This window comes from Elephas maximus, chromosome 22 (assembly GCF_024166365.1).
Source record: "Elephas maximus indicus isolate mEleMax1 chromosome 22, mEleMax1 primary haplotype, whole genome shotgun sequence".
Classification (NCBI taxonomy): Eukaryota; Metazoa; Chordata; class Mammalia; order Proboscidea; family Elephantidae; genus Elephas; species Elephas maximus.
The window spans coordinates 57,514,488-57,535,978 of NC_064840.1; the positions used below are offsets into that span (position 1 = coordinate 57,514,488).

Genomic DNA, 21,491 nt, shown 5'->3' on the forward strand with positions numbered 1-21,491 from the left:
AATCAGCTGGATTCCAACAAACTTAGAAAATATATTTTAATAAGAAACATTTAAAAGGTACTAAAGTAATTACGATACTTTAGCCTTAATCTGGCCCCCAAATCCACGTCATCCAAAAATCAAATCACAAATTATATCATCATAATCAAATTAGCCAAAAAACAAAAAACTTTTCACCCCTCCAAGTATTATATGAAGGCATCTTACTGTAAAATTCCTAAAAATTGTCAGGGGATCTTTTGGTAACAGCCTCATGTATTTGGAATGCAAAACAGTAATCTAGTGCCCAACAGATAAATTGTACCAAAAAAAAAGTATTATTACAATATTATTAAATTATGAGATGATGACATTCTGGCTCTCAGTGCCAAAGCTTTCGGTTTATTGAAAACACATTTTTAAGGAAGTCCTGCCCTAAGCATACTTAGACCCATAAACGCACACATACCCAACACATCTAAACTACAGGCATTGTTCTTAGGCCAACATTAGGAATATATTATACTTAATTAGAAATCACTATTTGGTAAAAAAGAATTCCTTTAGTCTGAGCTCAGTTTTGTTTATCTGGTTTGGTTTTGTTGATACGGAGCACCCTATGAGTGTTAGGATAAAGCAAGGGAACACTTTTAGACATTCTGTTCAAAGGTATTAAACACAGAATTTAAAGGCTATGGAGAAACTAGCCATAGCAAGAATGACTAAACAGCCCTCAAAATACAAGACTGTGAGTATGGAAGAGAAGAAGTGATGGCATTGAAAATGGGGAAGGGGAACTTGATGACAGCTTGTTGGATGCGAAGAAAGCAACAGCAGGAATAGGGAGGTTGGGAGTTAGTAAGGTGTGAGAGGGGAAGCGTTAGTTAAAAAGCGGTGTTGCCACGGCAAGGCCCTTCCCCGCGAACACCGTAAAATGCTATATGAGAAAATGATGATGAGAACTACATTAACGTACAATTTAAAAAACTGTACACATCTTTTAAGTGTAAAATACAAGTATGTATGCTCACTGGGTGTACATCTATGAGGCAATGCTGGAGAATGAGGTGTGCTATGTAAGGGACTTTATTCTGAAAATTTAGCTTTTAGGACCAAAATTTACAGCACAGTTTAGAACAAAGAACATTAAGTTTATAAGTGGAGGAGACATGGGTTTTTGTCCTTGTCTAGCTTCTCACAAGCAAGAAGTCTTGGGCAAGTCATATAATACTTAAGATGCCACCAAGGTTTCCTAGCTTCCTAACATGTAAAAAGCAGTTTTTGTTCTGTTAGTGCCTAGTAGAGTATCAGGCAGTAGGGAGACACTCAGTAAATATTATTATTAGCGTGTCTTCCACTACTAATCCCTGTTTTCTCCTAATTTATCACCCTTTTATTTGCCCTACTTTGAGAAGTCAGTAAGCCAAGACTAAATGTATCTTGAGTCAATATGTTCTGAGTAATTGCCCCTCACTTCTTTTAATTAAAAAAAAAAAAAAAATCTAAACATGAAACTTTTTATTTGTATGGCAGGTTATGAATTATAAAGCAAACACCCATAGACAATTTCATTTACTCATGACTTCTAGGTTTCGCATCCTCATTTTGCAAAAGAAAGAATGGATATCTTGTCCTAAGACAATCGGGTAGTAAATGGCAGTAAGTGACAGCTATCACTTAACAATTCACCAGCTCTTTTTTTCTTAGTTCTCAACGTGTTCCTGAGAGTGGAGAATACCCTAAATCTAGATAAGTTGGATGTTAAAATTCCACTCAATAAGTTCACATCATTTGTACAATTTTAGAGGAAAAACTGGAACTAGGTGGTATATGAACATTTGGCCTATGTGAGAAGCCGAATATGTAAATATTATAATTGTCTTTTTTCCATAGGAAAATGGGTATAGGTAACATCCTTTTCTTTTCCTATTCCTATCCCATAATAAATAATAGCTAACCAACTTTTAATAGCTATACTCTTCCAAGAACTTCCATCTGTTACAAGGAATCCCAAGAGTTAATGATATCCTAACAGAATAAATACATAGGAAGTCATTATCTGATACCAATGAACTACGCTAAATAATTTCTCATTCACCTTAAAATCAAAGCATCTACTTGAGAGATTTAATGTCTCTTAAATCTTCTTTATCTATGCTAATTTTCTAAACTTTGAGAGAAAACTAGTTAGATATTTCAGTAGTATACAAATATCACAAAAGCTTAAAATTATGTTTTTTTTTTTTTCATTTCAATGACATTTTATTCAAAATTCTCCATTTAGGAGAAAAGATATATAACAATGCTCACACACGCTTTGATGATTTATTTCACTGTACAACTTGCATTCTGAATAAAAGTACAATAAAAACAGCAAAAGAAAATAACCAGTCAGCGCTTAAATAAGAATCTGTTCTGTAAAAAGCACTGAGTAAACTATGAGACACTACAAATTGCTATTATAAACTTTTCCATGATTTTGAGCAAATGGTATATCAGTCATCTAGTTTAGTCTAAATATTAAGGTGTCTACACCTGTCTTATTCATGTGAAAGGCTATAATGGCTTTCAGAATTGAATGTGTTCTTTTTGGTTAAATTTGGTGGCCATGGGCACAGGGACTCCTTCGCTTTTAACCCTTTCTTAGAAATAGAAAATTCTGTATTTTTAAATCTACACTGCATAAGCAAACTAAAATATGACTTTAATACATGGTGGACTAAAATCTAAAAGGAACAGGACTGGGTGGGGGGGAATCCTGGGTCAGAGACCAATAACAGCAGTCTTAGCTTCTTGGCTTCAAGAAAACAATGTTGACTGTTATTAAACTCATCACTAGAATATCAAAAAGGACAGAGGAAAAATGAATAAAAATCTGTTTTGCATTACCAGGGGTGGAGTGGGGCAATAAGAAAAACCCTTTGGGCTTTTAAAAAACATGCATCTTCTTTAATAACAGTCAAACGATGCGTAGTCATCATTTAGCAGAGCCCCCGGCTACTAATCTTCCTGCTTCATCTCCTTCTGCCCCTCCCTCATTGCACTCCAATTATAGTGGTGTGCTTTTTGAAATCCCTCAAAGGTCTTTCTCACATTCCACTTCTACTGTCTAGATTATTCTTACCTGTCATCTTCAATATCTTTGCTTAAGTACCTTCACTGGCACCAAGTCTAGACTGTTTCCCATTTCTCTTTACCTTTATGAGCACTCACCAATGTCATGACTACATGGTTATTTATAGCATTATTTCATGTCCTTCCCTTCCATTCAACTGCAAGTTCACTGAGGGCAGCAGATACTATACCCGGTTTGTTTAACACTTACGTTCCTAAGCCCCAATACAATGTACAAGTTCAATAAATATTTGGGAAATATACCAACGAGAGAAGAGGGGAAAAATAATTTAGTAATTAAGCTAAAAATATTTACTTTGTGTATGACGAATTTAAGTAGTTATTTTTACAGAAAACAGGTGATTTCTATGCAAATGGTAGTGTCAGTTAAAGCTCTTTAAGAAGAAAACCACTTTCGAAAAACTAAAGAACGATATGCTACATTATTATCTATATATTAAAGATGGCCTTCAAGTAACCTCAACAAAGCCAAAATTTGTTGAATTGGATTTGTACACATAAAAGTACTACATTACTTTTTCAATCCTGCAACTTAAATTTTAACTTATTGAGAATAGCCTTCCCTCAGTCTGAATTAGTGGTTTTACTAACTTACACTGCATATGTTCATGGAATAGACATAAATTAGCAGATAAACACCACCGTATAATAACAGACATTAAAAAAAAGTTCACAAAAACACACAACAGAAAGTTGAACTAAAATTAATATTTTAAAATACCATATATAAAAAAATTATGATAAAATGTTTCATGTTTGCTAGCAATAACTAACATTTCTTGACCCATTATTGTGTACCAAATGCTGTACTAGATGTTTTACATACATAACCTCATTAAGTCCCCACAATAAAACCTTGCAAAGTCCATACTAACATTTCCATTTTACTAAGAAACCAAAACACAGAGATTAAGTGACTTACCCAATATTCCACAGTTTAAGAGTTGGAATGGGATTTGAACACAGGTTGGCTGGACATTGAAGTCCATGCTCTTAATCTCAGGTACAGAAATATTTCCTAAATTGTCACTTTATCTACTGAATTAATTAATAGGTGAACCAACAGTTTAATAATAATGATAATGATATGCTACGTTGGATCAACTCAGCTCGGGAACTTAGAACTGGATATTTTAGATTGCAAGTACCAAGGACACAAGGAAAAGTAAAATAGTTCAAATTTACATGGTCAGCAAAGAATTTGTCGAGTACCGAGATATACACAGGCAAATCGTTAACTTATTTTAAATGTGTCTTTCCTTCTTTGTTATCCTTTGTGATGATTAATCCTCAAACTCCCTTTATTTCCAGAGTGTGGTAATATAAAATAGCCTATGGTATTTCTAAAAACTGTATAATTATTTACCAATAAGTGAAATGAAACAACTTTGATAAACGTATTATTCTTTTCTTTAAAATACAGACAAGGCAACTACCCCAATTTAACTGTTAGAGAAGTAGTTTCCTGAGAAAGAGTATCTGCCAGATGTAGGGGAAGCCAATTCCAAATACACTTTTATTATTTTAGAGACTGGATATAAGGATACTCTTCCCTTCCTCTGTCCCCGCAGTAAATACGAACTGCTAAATGCTTCCGTATACAACTTGCCTTTAAAAACACCCTAAGGCATCTGTCTATTGTCTATTACATATGTATGCTGAGAAGGCAGACCTGAATACCTACTAAACTTCTGTGCACTTCTGCTCATTTTTCCCAAACTAATAGGTGGACCTTTTAATAGGTGGACCTTAGTCCAAGTAACAGTAGATTTCATCACATTCGGTATAGTTAAAAGGCATTAATTTCATTATATTCAGTATAGTGAAGTCACTAATTTCATTATATTCGGTATAGTTAAAATGTACTAAAAATAATCTACTCAAGAAATAATGTGGTCGTGCAGAAAAGGGAAGCATATCATCACAATCAAATTTATTCTGCCTTTTCAAACTTCAGCTTGGAAACAAATTGCTAGCAAAATTGTAGAAAACAGCATTCTTTGAGAGTAGCCTTAAAAAGGTGTTACTGCCTGTACTGGTGATTTATATATAAAATATACAGTATAGCTTACTTTGCTTAATTATTTTAAATGCATAGACTAACTTCCAAGAAATTACCTTGCTTCTGTTCACAGTTGACAGCACAGCCTAAAATGAGCTGAAGCATCCTTCCAAGTTCCGCAGCATCAGAATGCTCCCCAATGAGGTTCACATCAGGAAGGGTAAAGTCATTAATTTGCTGCCCTAAAATCTGAATGGAGATAAAAGATTAAAACTGCATTTACATTTACATGACCAGATAACTTATGTGATAGAGATTCCCTTGTCAGCAGCACCAGAAACTCACTGCCAAGGACAGAGAAGTTATGTCAATCTCATTCTCAGTTTCTATGTTTACCTTTCATACCTAAATTATTACAACCTTGAGTCACAGCAACTTACTGAGTACCATTGATCCCTCCACTACCCAAGAAAAGACTGTATACTGTCTGGACAATTAGAACCAGAAAAGTTCTGAACCAGGTGGGATACCAGACACAGGTAAGAATAAATATATGCTCACACCCCCAACAGCAAGATTTCTCCTAAACACCATCACTCCATTTGACTCCCAAAATGCTGGCAGCAAGACACCTTTATCAGGAAGAAGACTGGAATATTCCTTTATGGGGAAACTGACTGGCCCCAAATTAAATGACTTAATATAGACAAAGCTATGCCTGATATACCCAGGGTGGAATTTACTGCTCAAAAAGCATCCCCTCCCCCGCCAAGGTTCTAATCAGCTTTTCACAGTGCTTTACTTTTCAACACCAGCTAACAACCAAGGATCATCAAGATATTTAAGCAAAATTTCTAACATGAAAATCAGAGACAAAACAAAAGAAAGAAACTCAGAGGAAAACAAACAATGCAGGGCGTGGAAGAAAAAAAATTAATTCTATAATTGGATATATACGCAGGTGTTAAGACTATTAAGAAAAAAGTAAGGAAATGATTATTAAAAAGAAACCAGGACAGTGGTTTCCCTCTGGGTAGGTGAGGAATGGGGCTGTGATCACGAAGGTCAACACAGGGGCCATCTGGGGGTATGGCAACGTTCTATTTCTTGACCTGGATAACAGGACTGTTCTCTGTTACAACTAACTGTTAAACTGTACAGATACATTTTATGTACTTTTCTGAATATATGTTTATTTTACTATGAAAAAATGATAGGCATTCTAGAAGACATAGGACTGTTTTTTTTTCTTTAAGGTGGTTAAGGAAGGCCTCTATGTTAAGGCAAAAACTAAGCAGAGGCCTGAAATGAGGATGTAAACCATGTAGTTATGGGGGGGGGGTGTACACCAGGTAGAGGTTATAGCAGGGCAAAGTCTTAAGGTAAAAGAATATTTGATGAATTCCAAGAACACCAAGAAAATCAATATGGCTGGGGTGAAGGAGAGAGTGGAGATGAGATGAAGGAGCTAGGGTTCGGGGTCAGGTCATCTAGGTCCTTGTGAGTCACGTTAAGGATGTGGATTTTATTCTGAATAATAAGGAGAATCAAACAAAGAAATACACTCCCAACCCAGAGTAAAATGAATTTTCCCCCTTGTATTTTTTTTTTTTATAGGAAAAACAATTTCTAGAAGAATATACAATTTCTAGAAGAATATACAAGGAACTGGTAACAATGATGCCTCCTAGGAGGCATTTGGGAAGCTGGGCTGGGAGGAGGAATTGCTTTATGCTGTTTACCCTTTTGTTGCTTTTTAGAATTACCAATTCATAAAATGAAGAAATTAAACATGAGAGTAAAAATTTCTACAATTAATAGTCTCAGAGGTAAAAAATATGACACCCACAAAGCTAGGGCAGTATATAAAAGTTACATTCAGAAAACAAAACAAGGCTCTTGAAAATGAATAATATGATGGCAGGAATGAAAATCTCAATTGGCAAGCTGGAAGAAAGGTGTGTAATTATCTCAGGAAGTAGAGTGAAAACGCAAGACAGAAAAAGAAGATAAAAGGTTAAATAACTGAAAGATCAGTCTAGGAGGTTCATTAGCTGGATAAGAGTTCTAGAAACAGAATAGAGGAAAAAATGAGTAAAAAAAAAAAAAAGGAAAATTTCCTAAAACTAAAATTCCTGGGTATTCAGATTTTAAGAGCTTGCTAAGTGCCAAGAACAATAAAGAAACAAGAACAAAACAAACAAACACACCTCCCACCAAAGCACACCACCGTGGACACTGGAAAATGAACAAGTTACCAAGAGACTAGGAATTCAAAAGACAGATTTTCAATAGCTGCACTGGAAGCTAGAGGATAATGGAGTAATATTTTCAAGATACTGAGAGGTTATTTCCAACCTAGAATTCCACAACCAACTCAACCATCAAGTGTGAGGGGAGAAATAAAATATTTTCAGATATCCAAGACCTAAAAAAATTTACCGATCATGTACCTTTTTTCAAGATGCCACTGGAAAATGTGCTTCAACAAAATAAAGAAATAAACCAGGAAGGAGAAATACACAGGATTCAGCAAATGGAATACAGAACAGGAGAGAGACAAAGGAATTCCCAAGATGAGGCAGAGAAGTAATGTCAGAACATTATTTAAATAAGAATTCAACTTCATGTGGTTTATAGACCGGGGTGGAAAGCATAAAATAAATGAGTAAATGCACAAAGAAATATATTACAAATTATAGTAGGTGGTAGGAAGGAAAAGAACATAAATAGGAGACTGTCAACCTATCACATAGTATGGGCTCACTAAATGGCTGTGTACACTCAAATTGAGCAAGCACCAATGACACACACTGATTTTATAGTCTTACTGACTCTCCAACTCTTTCCTATAAGCCATGTAGTAATGAGTATAAATTAAGTTTTTAAAAAGATCATAAAGAAAGTTTCAAAGACAGTAAACCATCCTCAGAGACTGGGTTTTTTCCCTCCATGAGCACTCTCAGAGTGGCTACGTAATGCTAACTGGGGCTACGGGGTAACATGGACAGACCCAAACCCAAGGCATTGCCAAGGAAAATTTCAGTGGGGGGGGAATGGGGGTGGGGAAGAGAAAGAAGAAAAATAACAAGAGGTGAAAAAAAGCAAGTATATATGGGTAGACTCTCCGTGCCTCAGTTTTTCATCTATGAGATGGAGGTAACAGTACTAACTTCAACTGGTTAGAGGGTAGCACTAAGCACAGTACCTGGCTCATGACAACACTGAGTAAAATTATTCCTAAGATACCATCATCTTTACTGCCATAAATTTGCTATTTCATTTTTTTATTGTAATACTTTACTGAAAGTTACCATTTTACTGACGGGGCCATTTATCCTTTACAACAGAAGTATGATGCTTAGAACAGGAATGCTCACTTCTTCTACGCCCGAAAGATCTACTAAATATTCTTTCTTTGCACCCTCAGGAAATAATAACATTTTAGGAAGTAAAATGACAGGCATAATCACCTGCATTATTTTTTTTAATTCCGGCCCCAAAAATCACATTCTTTTTGTTCGTTATAGTTTTCAAGATGTCTAATACTAACCCTATGCACACATTTATATATCTTAAATATCATATTTTCTTGGAAATCAAATATTTACTTGAATTGATTTTCCTTTGAAATTATACAGTAAAACCTGTGAAAGCCAGAATGTGCGCAAGGCAGAAACCTACCAGAAAAGGAAAATGCAAATATTTTCCACTAAGGTGAGCTACAGAAAAGTGGTAAGACTGTGCCCTGTCAAAGGCAGAAAGCTTGCGAGACCCAGAAGAACAAGGCAGTCCTGTCAAGTTCTGGCTTTCACAGGTTTCTCCGTATTTATTTCACATGATTTGAAATTATAGAGTGCCTACTTTATGACCTCACTGTGCTAGGTGGCTGGAATGTACCAATAACTACAACAGACCTGGTCCAACTTCATTTCATGGCTCTGGGAATGTAATAAACCAACAAATAAGAACACTGCTGATATGGCAAGGACTGAAGGGAATAAGCAGGGTGATGTGACTGAATAACGGGGGTGGGGTGTGAATGTGCCCAAGCAGAGTCAGCATGCGCTAAGGGAAAGCCCTCTGAGGAGGTAACAGTAGGTTGGGATCTGAAGGATATCTGTGAGCTAGCAATGACAAGAGGTAAGGGAAGGACAGTCCATGCAGCAAGCGTAAAGGCCCCAAGGAAGAAAAGGGCTTGGCATATCTGAGAAACAGAAGCAAGATGAATGGAGAAAATAGAGCTCCCGTCCGACCATTTATAAAGTCTCTGGGGAGATGAGTGACAGGAAGGTTTAAAGAGAATTTATGAGGTAGTATTCTTAGAAAGTCTGGGAAAGACCACATTAGGGAAATAATGTAGGTTTCCAGGTAGTATCGTGTCCATTTTGACAACTGTGATCACGAAATTTAAAGCGAAACTACTTAGTTCCACTGCCTGTTTTTTTTTTTTCTTTCCTAGCAATGTCTGACTATACTGATGCCAACTCAGGATAAGTTGAGTTCATCCAGAGTTGGAGTTTCGCCAAGGAATACAATGGAAGCAGGCAAGGCAGTTGATTATAATGATGAAGTATGGACTCAATTACCTTCAGAGGTAAGGGAAGACAAGAGAAGAGTCAATAGATGGCAGCAACCATTGTGAAATTTAACATGAATTAATCATTATAAACTACATACTGCCAAGTAAATGGTGTTTTGAGCCAACGTTCTAGAAAATATATAGTAGACAAACTGATTGTTAATTGTGAAAGCAGTTTTTTAACTTAGAACTATAATAAAATTAAACTATCCTACTATGATATTTTGATATGGAATGATTGAAAAGCCATTACCTCGTGATTGTAGTCCAGGATTCCCTTTAAAATTTTCTTTAAGTTGCTTATCTATTTAAAGAGAGAGAAAATAACTGAATAAAAGGCAAGTACAGATCAAAATATATTTTAACAAAAATCTGCTGAGTCAAACAATCATTCAAGTCAATCATAATGTAAATATAAAAAATAAAATTGAATAGCACATTTGAATTGCTGTCATCAAAGACTACCGCATTTTTTGCAAATAACGCTCCCACATAAACAATACGCCACACACACAATATGCGTCATGTGTGCTTGTGAAAATAGTGAGGGAAGGGGTCGCGTGGTTGGCAAAGCCATATAAGGCGCGCGTTATTTGCGTAAAAATACAGTAAAGCCTTAAATTATTTGATATATATATTATCTGATTTATAAAACAAATTAAATTTCCAATTATATGAAATTTTCAACGTTTAGATCACACTGACAAAAATTGGAGGATATTTGAACGAGACTTAACAGTAAGGTTAAATTATTCAGATTTTCTGCAGGTAAAGAAAAAATAATGTGCCACCCTCGATGAAGATTTGGATTCAGTGCTCCCGTCCCTAGAAAAGTGAGAGTTATATTTTACATTGAGGTTAAATTCTAAAGTCAGCTCATTAAACAAAAACTGTAGTTAAAATTACCCTTGGAAAGCTCTTAAAATAACTCACAAAGTATAATATCTCCAAATCCCTCCACTGACAGAAAAGGGTAATTCGTTAGCTGAGCACCAAACAAACTACATACTTAAGAGCCATTAATTTAAAAACAAATACTATTGTATCTTGGAATACTGGAAAAACCCTCAGCGTAGCAAGATACGTGTGCCATAAGAAGCACCCTACAAACAAGACAGGATGAGGGATTGACACACCAATGCTTCCCAACACACTCACTCAAGAGCATAAATTGACTGGCTATATGCTATTTGGGTGAAACGATGGGCAGGATCACCTGCACTATGTACTGTAAATTGTTAACTGTTTTCCTCTTTTTTTTTTTTTTGGATGCAAATCATGCTGTTGAATTTGTGTTAAGGTACACGGGTACAAAAGATTCTGCTGATCATTTGTCTGGCCTTCTCCGGCTAGTGTTAGTAAGTTGAAGACGTCCTGGGACAGAAGACAGTAGACAGTTCTACTTATAGCTACCAAATAAAAGAGGTTGGATGACAGCAGTACACTCCAGTGGTTAATCAAACGCATGATTATTTTTAAGGCAGAAAATAACCTGAAAATGAACTTATTTACATTAAAAAAAAAACCTTCCTGTAAATAAAGTTAATATACCTATGCTTTTGAAAATATTTGAAGACATGGGAAATATGTAACTTATTTCCTTTATTCTAGGATGTTCTTTTGTCCACATTTGAGCATTTGAAATTAAAATGTCTTAAAAATCAATACGTTCATTTAAAATGGTAGGTCCCCCCCCCACTCCCATACAACAAAAAGTTATATATCTTATTGTCAATCAGTGGCCTATTAAGACTGAAGAAATATAACAGGGTAAAATACTGAGGAATAGGAATGTAAAATCAGAACTGAAAATAGTAGTTACTGACGTTAAGACTACAATAAACTTTTTTTCCCTTCTTCATATTACTAACATTGCCATAGTCACGACAATGAAGACAATGTGTGTGTGTATTTGTGTGTGTGTGTGTATGTCTACGGGAATGCAACTCGTTCTTTGGTCAAGCCACCAAGCAACACAAATGATTAGTAGCAAAGTGTTTTAAACATATGCTATAACATTAAAAGGTAACCCTTAGCAGTTCAAATCCACCAGGTGCTCCTTGGAAACTCTAGGGGGCAGTTCTAATTTTGTCCTACAGGGTCACTATGAGTTGGAATCAACTCGACAGCAGTGGGTATAACATTAAAAAGTAATTATTTTAATTGCCTAGTCTTGAAAGATTGTTTAGATATTAAAACAGTGCCATCAGATAGTTCCCATTCACTCTACATTAGTAAAAAGAGGGAATTAAATTTTGGCAGCTCCAATATCTAAACAGGCATTACATACTTTTCATCAAAGACGTGTTTTGTGGGGAAATATAAGGACAGACCATGCTTAGCATATCACAAATCCACGGGCTTGACACACCTACTCATCTGTATTTCTGGGTGTATATCAGTCTATATAAAAAAAGAAATGGTTCCAGGGTTTTCCAAACTATTAGTTGTGACCATTACTGGATCATAAAAATCAATTTAATGTCACAAAATTATAGAGATGGAGGACGAATTAGAGGTTGCCAGGGATTATGGATGGGGAGTGGTACGGATGTGACTGTAAAGGCAGCACGAGGGCCTTGTGGTGCTGAACAGTTCTGTACCTTCACTGTGACACTAACAGTTCTGTACCTTCACTGTGGTGCTAACAGCTCTGTACCTTCACTGTGGTGCTAACAGTTCTGTACCTTCACTGTGGTGTGAACAGTTCTGTACCTTCCCTGTGGTGTGAACAGTCTGGCATCTTCACTGCGGTGCTGAACAGTTCTGTACCTTCACTGTGGTGCCAACGGTTCTGTATCTTCACTATGGTGTGAACAGTTCTGTACCTTCACTGTGGTGCGAACAGTTCTGTATCTTCACTATGGTGTGAACAGTTCTGTATCTTCACTGTGTTGCGAACAGTTCTGTATCTTCACTGTGGTGCGAACAGTTCTGTACCTTCACTGTGGTGCGAACAGTTCTGTACCTTCACTGTGGTGTGAACAGTTCTGTACCTTCACTGTGTTGTGAACAGTTCTGTATCTTCACTGCGGTGCGAACAGTTCTGTACCTTCACTGCGGTGCGAGCAGTTCTGTATCTTCACTGTGGTGTGAACAGTTCTGTACCTTCACTGTGATGTGAACAGTTCTGTATCTTCACTGTGCTGCTAACAGTTCTGTATCTTCACTGTGGTGGTGAACGACTCTATGTGTGATAAAACTACATAGACCTACACACACACAAATGAGTGCATATAAAACCGGTGAACTCTGAGTAAACTCTGGATTGTCAGTTCTCTAGTTTTGATTTTATACTACAGTTATGGAAAATGTTACCACTGGAGAAACTGAGCAACAGGTACATGAAATCTTTCTGTACTTTTTTGGGTTTTTTTTTTTTTTTTTTGCAATTTCTTGTGAATCTATCACTATTTCAAAACATAAAGTTAAAAAATCAATTTAGAGGGTTTCAACTAATATTTTTCAAAATAAAAACAGTGTATAAAGTAAGGGTAAGAACGTGTTTCAGCTAAATTAAGCACATACATGTGGTAGATTGAAAGGTGGGTTTTGGTCAAAGAAGCTTGAGAAATATGGGAACTTAATATTACTAGGAAAGAAATGAAAATGTTTCATTCTATGAGTGTCTTGGACACAGTTAATAATGACAATGTCTTTTTCATAATCAATAACAACAACAGGAGCCCTGGTGGCATAGTGGTTAAGAGCTCGGCTGCTAACCTAAATAAAGGTCGGCAGGTCAAACCCACCAGCCACTCCTTGGAAACCCTATAAGGCAGTGATACTCTGTTCTATAGGGTCGCCGTGAGTTGAAACTGACTCAATGGCACCTAAAACAACAACAATAACAACACTAATAACACACACATATAAGTGTTATACACTGTTGTAAGTCCTTTACATGTATTAACTCATTTACTTCTGCGAGGTAGATCCTATTATAATTGTCATTATACAAATGGGGAAACCGAGGCACAGAGAGGTTAAAAAACTTTCCCCAGGGTAGTAAATGGTAGGGCTGTGACACAGACAACTCTGGCTCCAGAAACCATGCGCTTAGCTACTACGCTTTACTGATTTACATTATTTCTTGCTGAGCAACTTCAGGTTAACCCCAATTTTCAAGTCTAGATTATTTCACCACAGGCTGTAAGCTCCTAAAGCTCGCTGGACACAGCTGACTGAAAATCAACAAATATTATACACATAAAATGTTTAAGGATTAATTAACAGACGAAAAATGGAAGAAAAATACCTTTAGTCTCCAATTATCTCCTACTTCAGTTTTGATTCTGTTTAGCCAATTTTCATCAAAATATACAGGATCTCTGCAAATAAAGAAAAGCCAGTATATTAGGATCACATGGTTATCAAACTAAAAAAACAAGGAAACTTGAAATCCATCCCATATCATCACTTAATGGAAATATAAAAATGTATTTCTCACATATCAGCCACTAAATAATTCAACACACAAGACCAGATACAACTACAACAGATATCTCTAAAAACTTACTAAAAAAAAAAATTTATTTTTTAGCTCATTAAAAAAGGTATTTATCAAAAACAAACTAAAAGGTGAAGAACAGTAACATACCATGAAAAATTCTGAAAACACATTGCATGTACCCTAACCTGGGAGTAACATATTGTAGATACCACGCTAATATCTAAAAATGATCAAGTATCAAGTGACATGATTTTAAAGAAGCAAAAGAAATATACTGAGAAAAAGGTTAAAATAAGCTTTTTAGTTAATATTTCAATGATCTCCATTACCTAATATTTCAAAGATCACCAATGATGACATTAATATTTCAACTTCTTCAAATAATGTAAACTGGAAGTCTGTTTTCTCGTATGTAGCACTAGGCACTAGACAAAGCTGGATATCATTTCTGTTTGCAAAAGGCTTATTAACACCTAAGATAATACTGGGGTAGGCAAACGTATTGAAACAAGGATAACAAGGATAGAACCTAAATACACTTATTTTTCTTAGGAAAACCTCCCATACTTCCATAAACTATAAAGAAAAAAAAAACCAAAAACTTTTTAAGCCCAGCATTACTCTCATTTTAAAAGATTTTGAGACTAAGGTTCTAAGAAATTAAATTATTTTTCTAAGACCACAGAGAGAACACCTATGTTTGTCCTCCTCTAACGATTGCTAAGTCTGAAGATTTTTCCATAACACGACAACTATCTCTGTTTGTCCAAAAAACAGAATGGCAATAAGAAAAAATAAGTGTATATATGTATGTATGTATATGTGTGTGTATATATATATTTTTTTAGTATACAAACCTCTTATTGGACATTATGATGTGCAAATATTTCCTCCCATTCTATCAGTTGTCTTTTCATTTTCTTGATGGCCTATTTTGAAGCACAAAGGTTTTTTAATTTTGATGAAGTCCAATTTATCTATTTAATTTTGTTGCTCGTGCTTTTGTCTAAGAAGCCTTTGCTCAGCCAAGGTCTTGAAGATTTACCCCTATGTTTTCTCCTAAGAGTTTTATAGCTGTAGCTCTTACGTTTTGGTCTATAGTCCATTTATACATGGTATATACATATGGTGTAAGGATGGGGTCTATTTTCATTCTTTTGCGTGTGGATATTCATACTCTTCTTCGTACTTTGGTTTTAAACCTAACCTAGTGTCCTAGTCAAGATTCTTCTGCTATTAAGTAAGAGATGCCAACCTGAATGAGATTGTGCAAAAAAAGGAACATTGCTGGGGGGTCATTAACATATTTTAAGGTACAGAAAAATACCCAGGCCTCACAAAGTATGGGAGTAAGAATCCAGAAATCTGTCAAGAATCCACAGTAGTCTCTTTCTGACTTTCATCTTTTGGGTTTTTTGGTTCATCGACGCCATTTTTTCCCTTTAGACCAACTTTTTGTTTCCCCATACACAATGCTGAAGTTGGTTGCACATGTGTTCCAAGTTTTTACTGCATCAGTTCAAGCAAACAATTTAAAGACCAGCTATCTCACGATCCCAATTCTAAATCCCCAGGATAACCCACACGATCCAGCTAGAGTCTGTTTTTCATCCCTTGTCTAATCACATGTGGCCAAAAGGGTGGGGGCCTGCAAGTAGGATACTCATAACTTTTGGGGGCAGAAGGACCATACCTGTCAGGAGAAGGGTGAGATCTCAGGGAAACGGGGCTGTTGCACACTGGGCAGACATCCCCCAAAAATGTTTCATTTACCTACAACCTCTTGTAAAAAATGGATAATGGAAAGTAAAACAACAATCTAGAAGCAAATTCTACTAAAATATTAAAGAATTATAAAAACCAATTCAGTAGGTAGAAAAAGGTCAAGGTATTTTTGATACTTAAACAAACTAAAAAGCACAATCATTGACAATCAAGTATTCATCTTCCCAACTAAACACTCATAAAAAATTGGAGGACAATCTGTGAGTTTGGTGCTATGTGGCTGATAATTACCAAAGGCACTGACCTTTCTAAAACCAAACTAAACCAGCTGTCATCGAGTTGATTCCAACCCATGGTGACCCATGGTTTTCACAGTAGAACAGTGCTCCATTTCGGCTCAATGGCTGTGATGTCTCCAAAGTAGGTTGCCGGGCCTTTCTTCTGAAGTGCCTCTTGGTGGATCTGAACCACCAATCGTTTGTTAGTAGCTAAGCACTTAACTGTTTACACCACCTAAGAACTCCCTCCTGAACTTACTAAAAAACTAAAAACGTAGTAATTCATAAAGACACTTTTATTTTATCAGGAAGCCCTTAATTTATACATACATATATACATATATATGTGTATATATATATATAGAAAGCTTTGAAATGTCTAAGAAATTATATACTCCAAGAACTCCCAGGTTATGAGAGACTTTACTTGCAATTTACAGTAATATGCCTTATGAATACAAGAACTCAGAAAACTTTTTTTTCTCATACAAAAATTTATACACATATTGCTATGTGACATTAGCTGCAACCCCTATAATGTGACAGCACACTCCCTCTTCCCACCCCAGGTTTCTTGTGTTCATTCAACCAGTTCAGAAAAGTCTTAATAAAATGTTTGAAATCAAGCATCATGATACGGTCTGCATATTCCCTAAAAGATTACCAAATCGAAATCTCAGAATCATGTTTGAGGCAGGAGGGGAAGACAACAAAAACAGTTGCTACTATTACATCCTGTTATGTTAGCTGCCGCTGAGCCAACTCGTGACTCACGGCATTCCCATTTACAACAGAACAAAGCGCCGCTTGGTCCTGCTTCATCCTCACAATCGCTGGCAGGTCTGAGTCCATCACTGCAGCCGCTGTGCCAGTCCATGCCACCGAGGGTCTCCCTTGCCCTCGCTGGCTCTCTGCTTTGCCAAACGTGATGCCCCCCTCCAGCAACTGATACCTCCTTGATGCTTCCAAAGCCAAGTGAGTCAACGTTCTGTTGATTCATAAGTTCCCACTGGCTACTTTCCAGAACTAGATTGCCAGGCCTTTCTTCCTAGTCTTAGTCTGGAAGCTCAGCTGAAACCTGTCCACCACAGGTGACCCTGCTGGTATTTGAAATACCAGTGCCTATCTTCCAGCACCATAGTAACACACACGCTACCACCGCACAACAAACTGATAGATAAGCAGTGGATCATGTACTAAGCACCAGTCATATGCCAGGCACTGAACCGGGCACTTTAAATTCACAACAATATTGCAGGGAAGGTATTATAATCCTTATGTTATAGTTAAGAAACATCAGACTTAGAAATTTAGTAATTTTCTCAAATTCATTCAGATCGTAAGTGGCAGAGTTGATAGTACATTTTTGTTAAAGCAGGCCGTAGACTTCCACACATAACTGGTTCTGGTAAAACAACAGGAAAGTCCTGTGGATGACTCTCTATTTCCTTCACGCCAGTAAACTAGGTCAGAATTGCTCATGACACTCTATCCTCCTTAAGGGGAGGCACTTGTTCTCATTCACTACTGTACTGTCCAGTGTCTCATATCTGGCACATAGCAAGTTCTCTATAAATACTTATGGACTGAACTATGACATTTGGAAAGGGATAGCATTTTTATTTAATAAACTTCCAATCTACTACTTAGGCAGAACATACCAGGAATAGCAGTCTACAGCTTCCTTAAATTCAGTCTATTTCTAAACTTTAACTCAATATACAGGCATCCGGCCATGTCTCTGTAGTTAACAACTCCTGCAATGTTTTCTAAGTGCCCCTTAATTAACGCTCTCAGGCTAGGATCAAACAACATAAGGTTACTCTTCTTAAAAATCTTAATAGGTTACGGGTCTCCACAGATAAATAAATAACAACTGGTAATCTCACTGGGTCATTCTTTATGAGTAAGAAACTATTTTTAGCTTCTTAACATGTCCTGAGTCCTAAGGAAAAAAAGAAACACAAAATATACATAATCATTTCCCTAAATTCTGCCAGCAACACATTTACTTGTCTGTAACTTGTGTACCAGTTGTAGCTTTAATTAAAGGAAAAATTAATAAATTTTAGTCCTTAATATAATTCTAGAAATATATTGTCTGCTGCAGTTAATTCCTTACATATGAGAAAAAAATATTTCTACTGCTAGAATTATGGGTTTTGGTTGGTACAATATTTTTAATGAACTGTCTAAAATTAAGGTAGTGTCTAGTACACTGCATTTTTATTCTATTACTTAATATAGCACTTTTATTAGCAAACTTTAGCATTTTAGATATGATGATACTTAGGTAGACTTCTATTTTGTAACAACCTTTTTAATTACCTAAAATAATCTTTCTGGTACTCTGACATTCAATGCGTATTGGAGAGTTGGCTGTAATAATTAAATTTCACATCTATAGCGACGACAAAAATATAGTAAATTATGCTCAGCCTCTACTGAGTCAAAAGAAGCTGCCTCATAAGAAAGTGGCCCTAAACGAAGGACAGCCAATGTCAGGTACCATAAACATAAGGGAATCCTTTTAGGAGGCATTCCACCACTGCCCATGGTTTGACCGCCATTTTCTCTTCTTTTGGTCTTGTCTACTTCCTTTTCCCTCCCTCTTTCCTGAACTCTGAAAACAAAAGTGAATAGCAGTTAGAGACACAACTTGCCACTTCCGATCTTGCTCTTTCAATCAGTATGTGGAGAAGCCTTCCTGGAGACAAAAGATGAAAGAAAATAAAGTTGCTTTCTTCTAATTTCAAAGTCAAATATTATAATTCCATATGTATTCATTCATTCATATTTCCTGAAAATCTACTGTAGAGCAGGACAAGGGGAGATGGGTGTAACAGTGGTGGCAATATTAAATGGGGCGCTCATGATGGCTTCACTGAGAAACTGACAAACATCAGTGAGGGCTGGAAGGTGGTGAGGAAGACTGTTCAAGTGTATATCTGATTGAAGGGCATCCCAGGCAGAGGGGAAGGCCGTGCAAAAGTCCTAAGGCAGGGAGTACCTGGTATGTTCGAGTGTGAACAAGAAAGCCAGTGTAGCAAAGAATATTAGTGAATGAGGTCAGAGTGGTAACAAGTGGTCCAGGTCACTCAGGGTCTTACATACGATAGGAAGGACTTCAGCTTTTAATCCTGAGTAAAATGGTATCCCATTGTAGGATAATGACCAGAAAATACGACTTACTAAAGGGTCAGCCTGCCTGCTGGGTTCACATTAGACTGTGGGCAGACAAGGGTAGAAATACTAGTCAAGAGATTATTAATATAATCTAGACAAGAAATGATGGTGGACAGACAAATGTGGGAGCAATAAGGGTAATAATTTTTATCATAAAACTTTTTTCGAACATACAGAAAAGTAGAATAATAAGGTGAACAAACATATGCTAATCACAGATATTTAACATTCTTCCATACCTGCTCCATGTCATAGACTGAACTGTGTCCCCCAAAAATATCTGTCAACTTGGCTAGGTCATGATTTCTGGTATTGTATGACTGTCCACCATTTTCCCATGTGTTGTAAATCCTATCATTATGATGTTAATGAGATGGATCTACAGCAGTTATGTTGATGAGATCTACAAGATTAGATTGCGTCCTAAACCAATCTCTTTTGAGAGAGAAAAGATCAGAGACATGGGGGGACCTCATACCACAAAGAAAGCAACGCTGGGAGCACTGTGCGTCTTTTGGACTGGAGGTTCCTATGCTGAGAAGCTCCTTGACCTGAGGAAGACGGATGACAAGGACCTTCCTCCAGAGCCGAGAGAGAGAAAGCCTTTCCCTGGAGCTGATGCCCTGAATTTAGACTTCTAGCCTACTAGACTATGAGAGAATAAATTTTTCTTTGTTAAAGCCATCCACTTGTGGTATTTCTGTTATAGCAGCACTAGATGACTATGACACTCCATCATTCATTCATTCATTATTTATTGTAAATACACAGATAACAAAACATATACCATTTCAACAATTTTCATGTATCTTTTTGAATTTTTAAAAATTACAGAATCTGACATTTCACTCCAAAACTTCGCTACACATAAGGATATTTTCCTACATAACTATAAGTCTGTTATTATACCTAACAAAATAAACACCCCCGAAATATAATCTAAAACTCAGTCCACATTCAAATCTCCTCCATTATCCCCAAAATGTCTTTTATAGTTGGTAAAACAAACAAGATTCAATTAAGAACAATACATTAGTTCTTAATGGTTATGTCTCTCTCTCTCTTTAAGTGCTTTAGCTAGAATAGTCCACCTATTTTTTTCTCATGGCACATGTTGAGGAGATGAAGCCAAGGGTCCTATAAAACGTCTCAATTTCTGAATCTGTCTCATTGTTTCCTCACGACTTAGCTCACCTTATTCCTTTAGCCTCTATAAACTGGATGCTAGATCTAAAGCCTCGATTTAGGTATGTCTTGAAAGCACAGCCATCAGGATTTCCTGACAGATTGGATGTGGGATGGGAGTCAAAGTCAGAAGCCAAGGATAATGCTAAGGTTTTTTGGTCTGAACAACTAGAAGACCAGCAATGCCAACAACTAAAATGAGAAGACTTCTGATAGCATGAGTTTTGAGTAGAAGATTGCGAATTTAGTTTTAGACATGGTTAAGTCTGAAATGTCTATTACACCCAACTGGAGATGTTGAGTAGACAATCAGACAAGTCTGGAGGTCAGAGGAAGGAATTCACACAGAGGAAGGAGGTCAGAAGAGTCATACTGGAGATATAAATTTGAGAGTTATTAGGATATGGATGGTATTAAACCCATGAGATTAAATGGAATCAAGGGAGTGAATGCAGATAGAAAAGAGAATAGGAATTAGGCCTGAGTACTTAAGTACTGCAACATTAAGAACTAGAATATCTAAAAAAAAATTATCTAGAGTGACGAAATTACTGGGCTGAGCTCTGTGGGGACCATGGTCTCGGGGAACATCTAGCTCAATTGGCATAAGATAGTTTATTAAGAAAATGTTCTACATCCTACTTTACTGAGTAGTGTCTGGGGTCTTAAAAGCTTGTGAGTGGCCTTCTAAGATACTCCACTGCCCTACCTCGTCTGGAGCAACGGAGAATGAAGAAAACCAAAGACACAAGGGAAAGATTGGTCCAAAAGACTAATGGGTCACAACTATCACAACTTCTACCAGACTGAGTCCGGCACAACCAGATGGTGTCCAGCTACCACCAGTGACTGCTCTGACAGGGATCACAATAGAGGGTTCAGGGCAGAGTTGGAGATAAATGTAGAACAAAATACTAACTTAGAAAAAAAGATCAGACTTATTGGTCTGACGGACTGGAAAAACTC

General features: G+C 36.6%; 1 protein-coding gene across 3 annotated transcripts in view; it reads right to left on the minus strand.

Moving 5' to 3' along the window:
* Positions 1 to 21,491, minus strand: part of HOOK3 (hook microtubule tethering protein 3) — a 121,596-nt gene that overhangs the window by 81,357 nt on the left and 18,748 nt on the right. For all 3 annotated transcript variants that reach the window (XM_049865141.1, XM_049865140.1, XM_049865139.1), the window contains exons 3-5: positions 13,957 to 14,029; positions 9,952 to 10,002; positions 5,233 to 5,365 (exon numbers count right to left, since the gene is read on the minus strand). In XM_049865141.1, the coding sequence (XP_049721098.1) occupies positions 5,233 to 5,365; positions 9,952 to 10,002; positions 13,957 to 14,029 (257 nt within the window). The remainder of the gene's footprint in view (positions 1 to 5,232; positions 5,366 to 9,951; positions 10,003 to 13,956; positions 14,030 to 21,491) is intronic.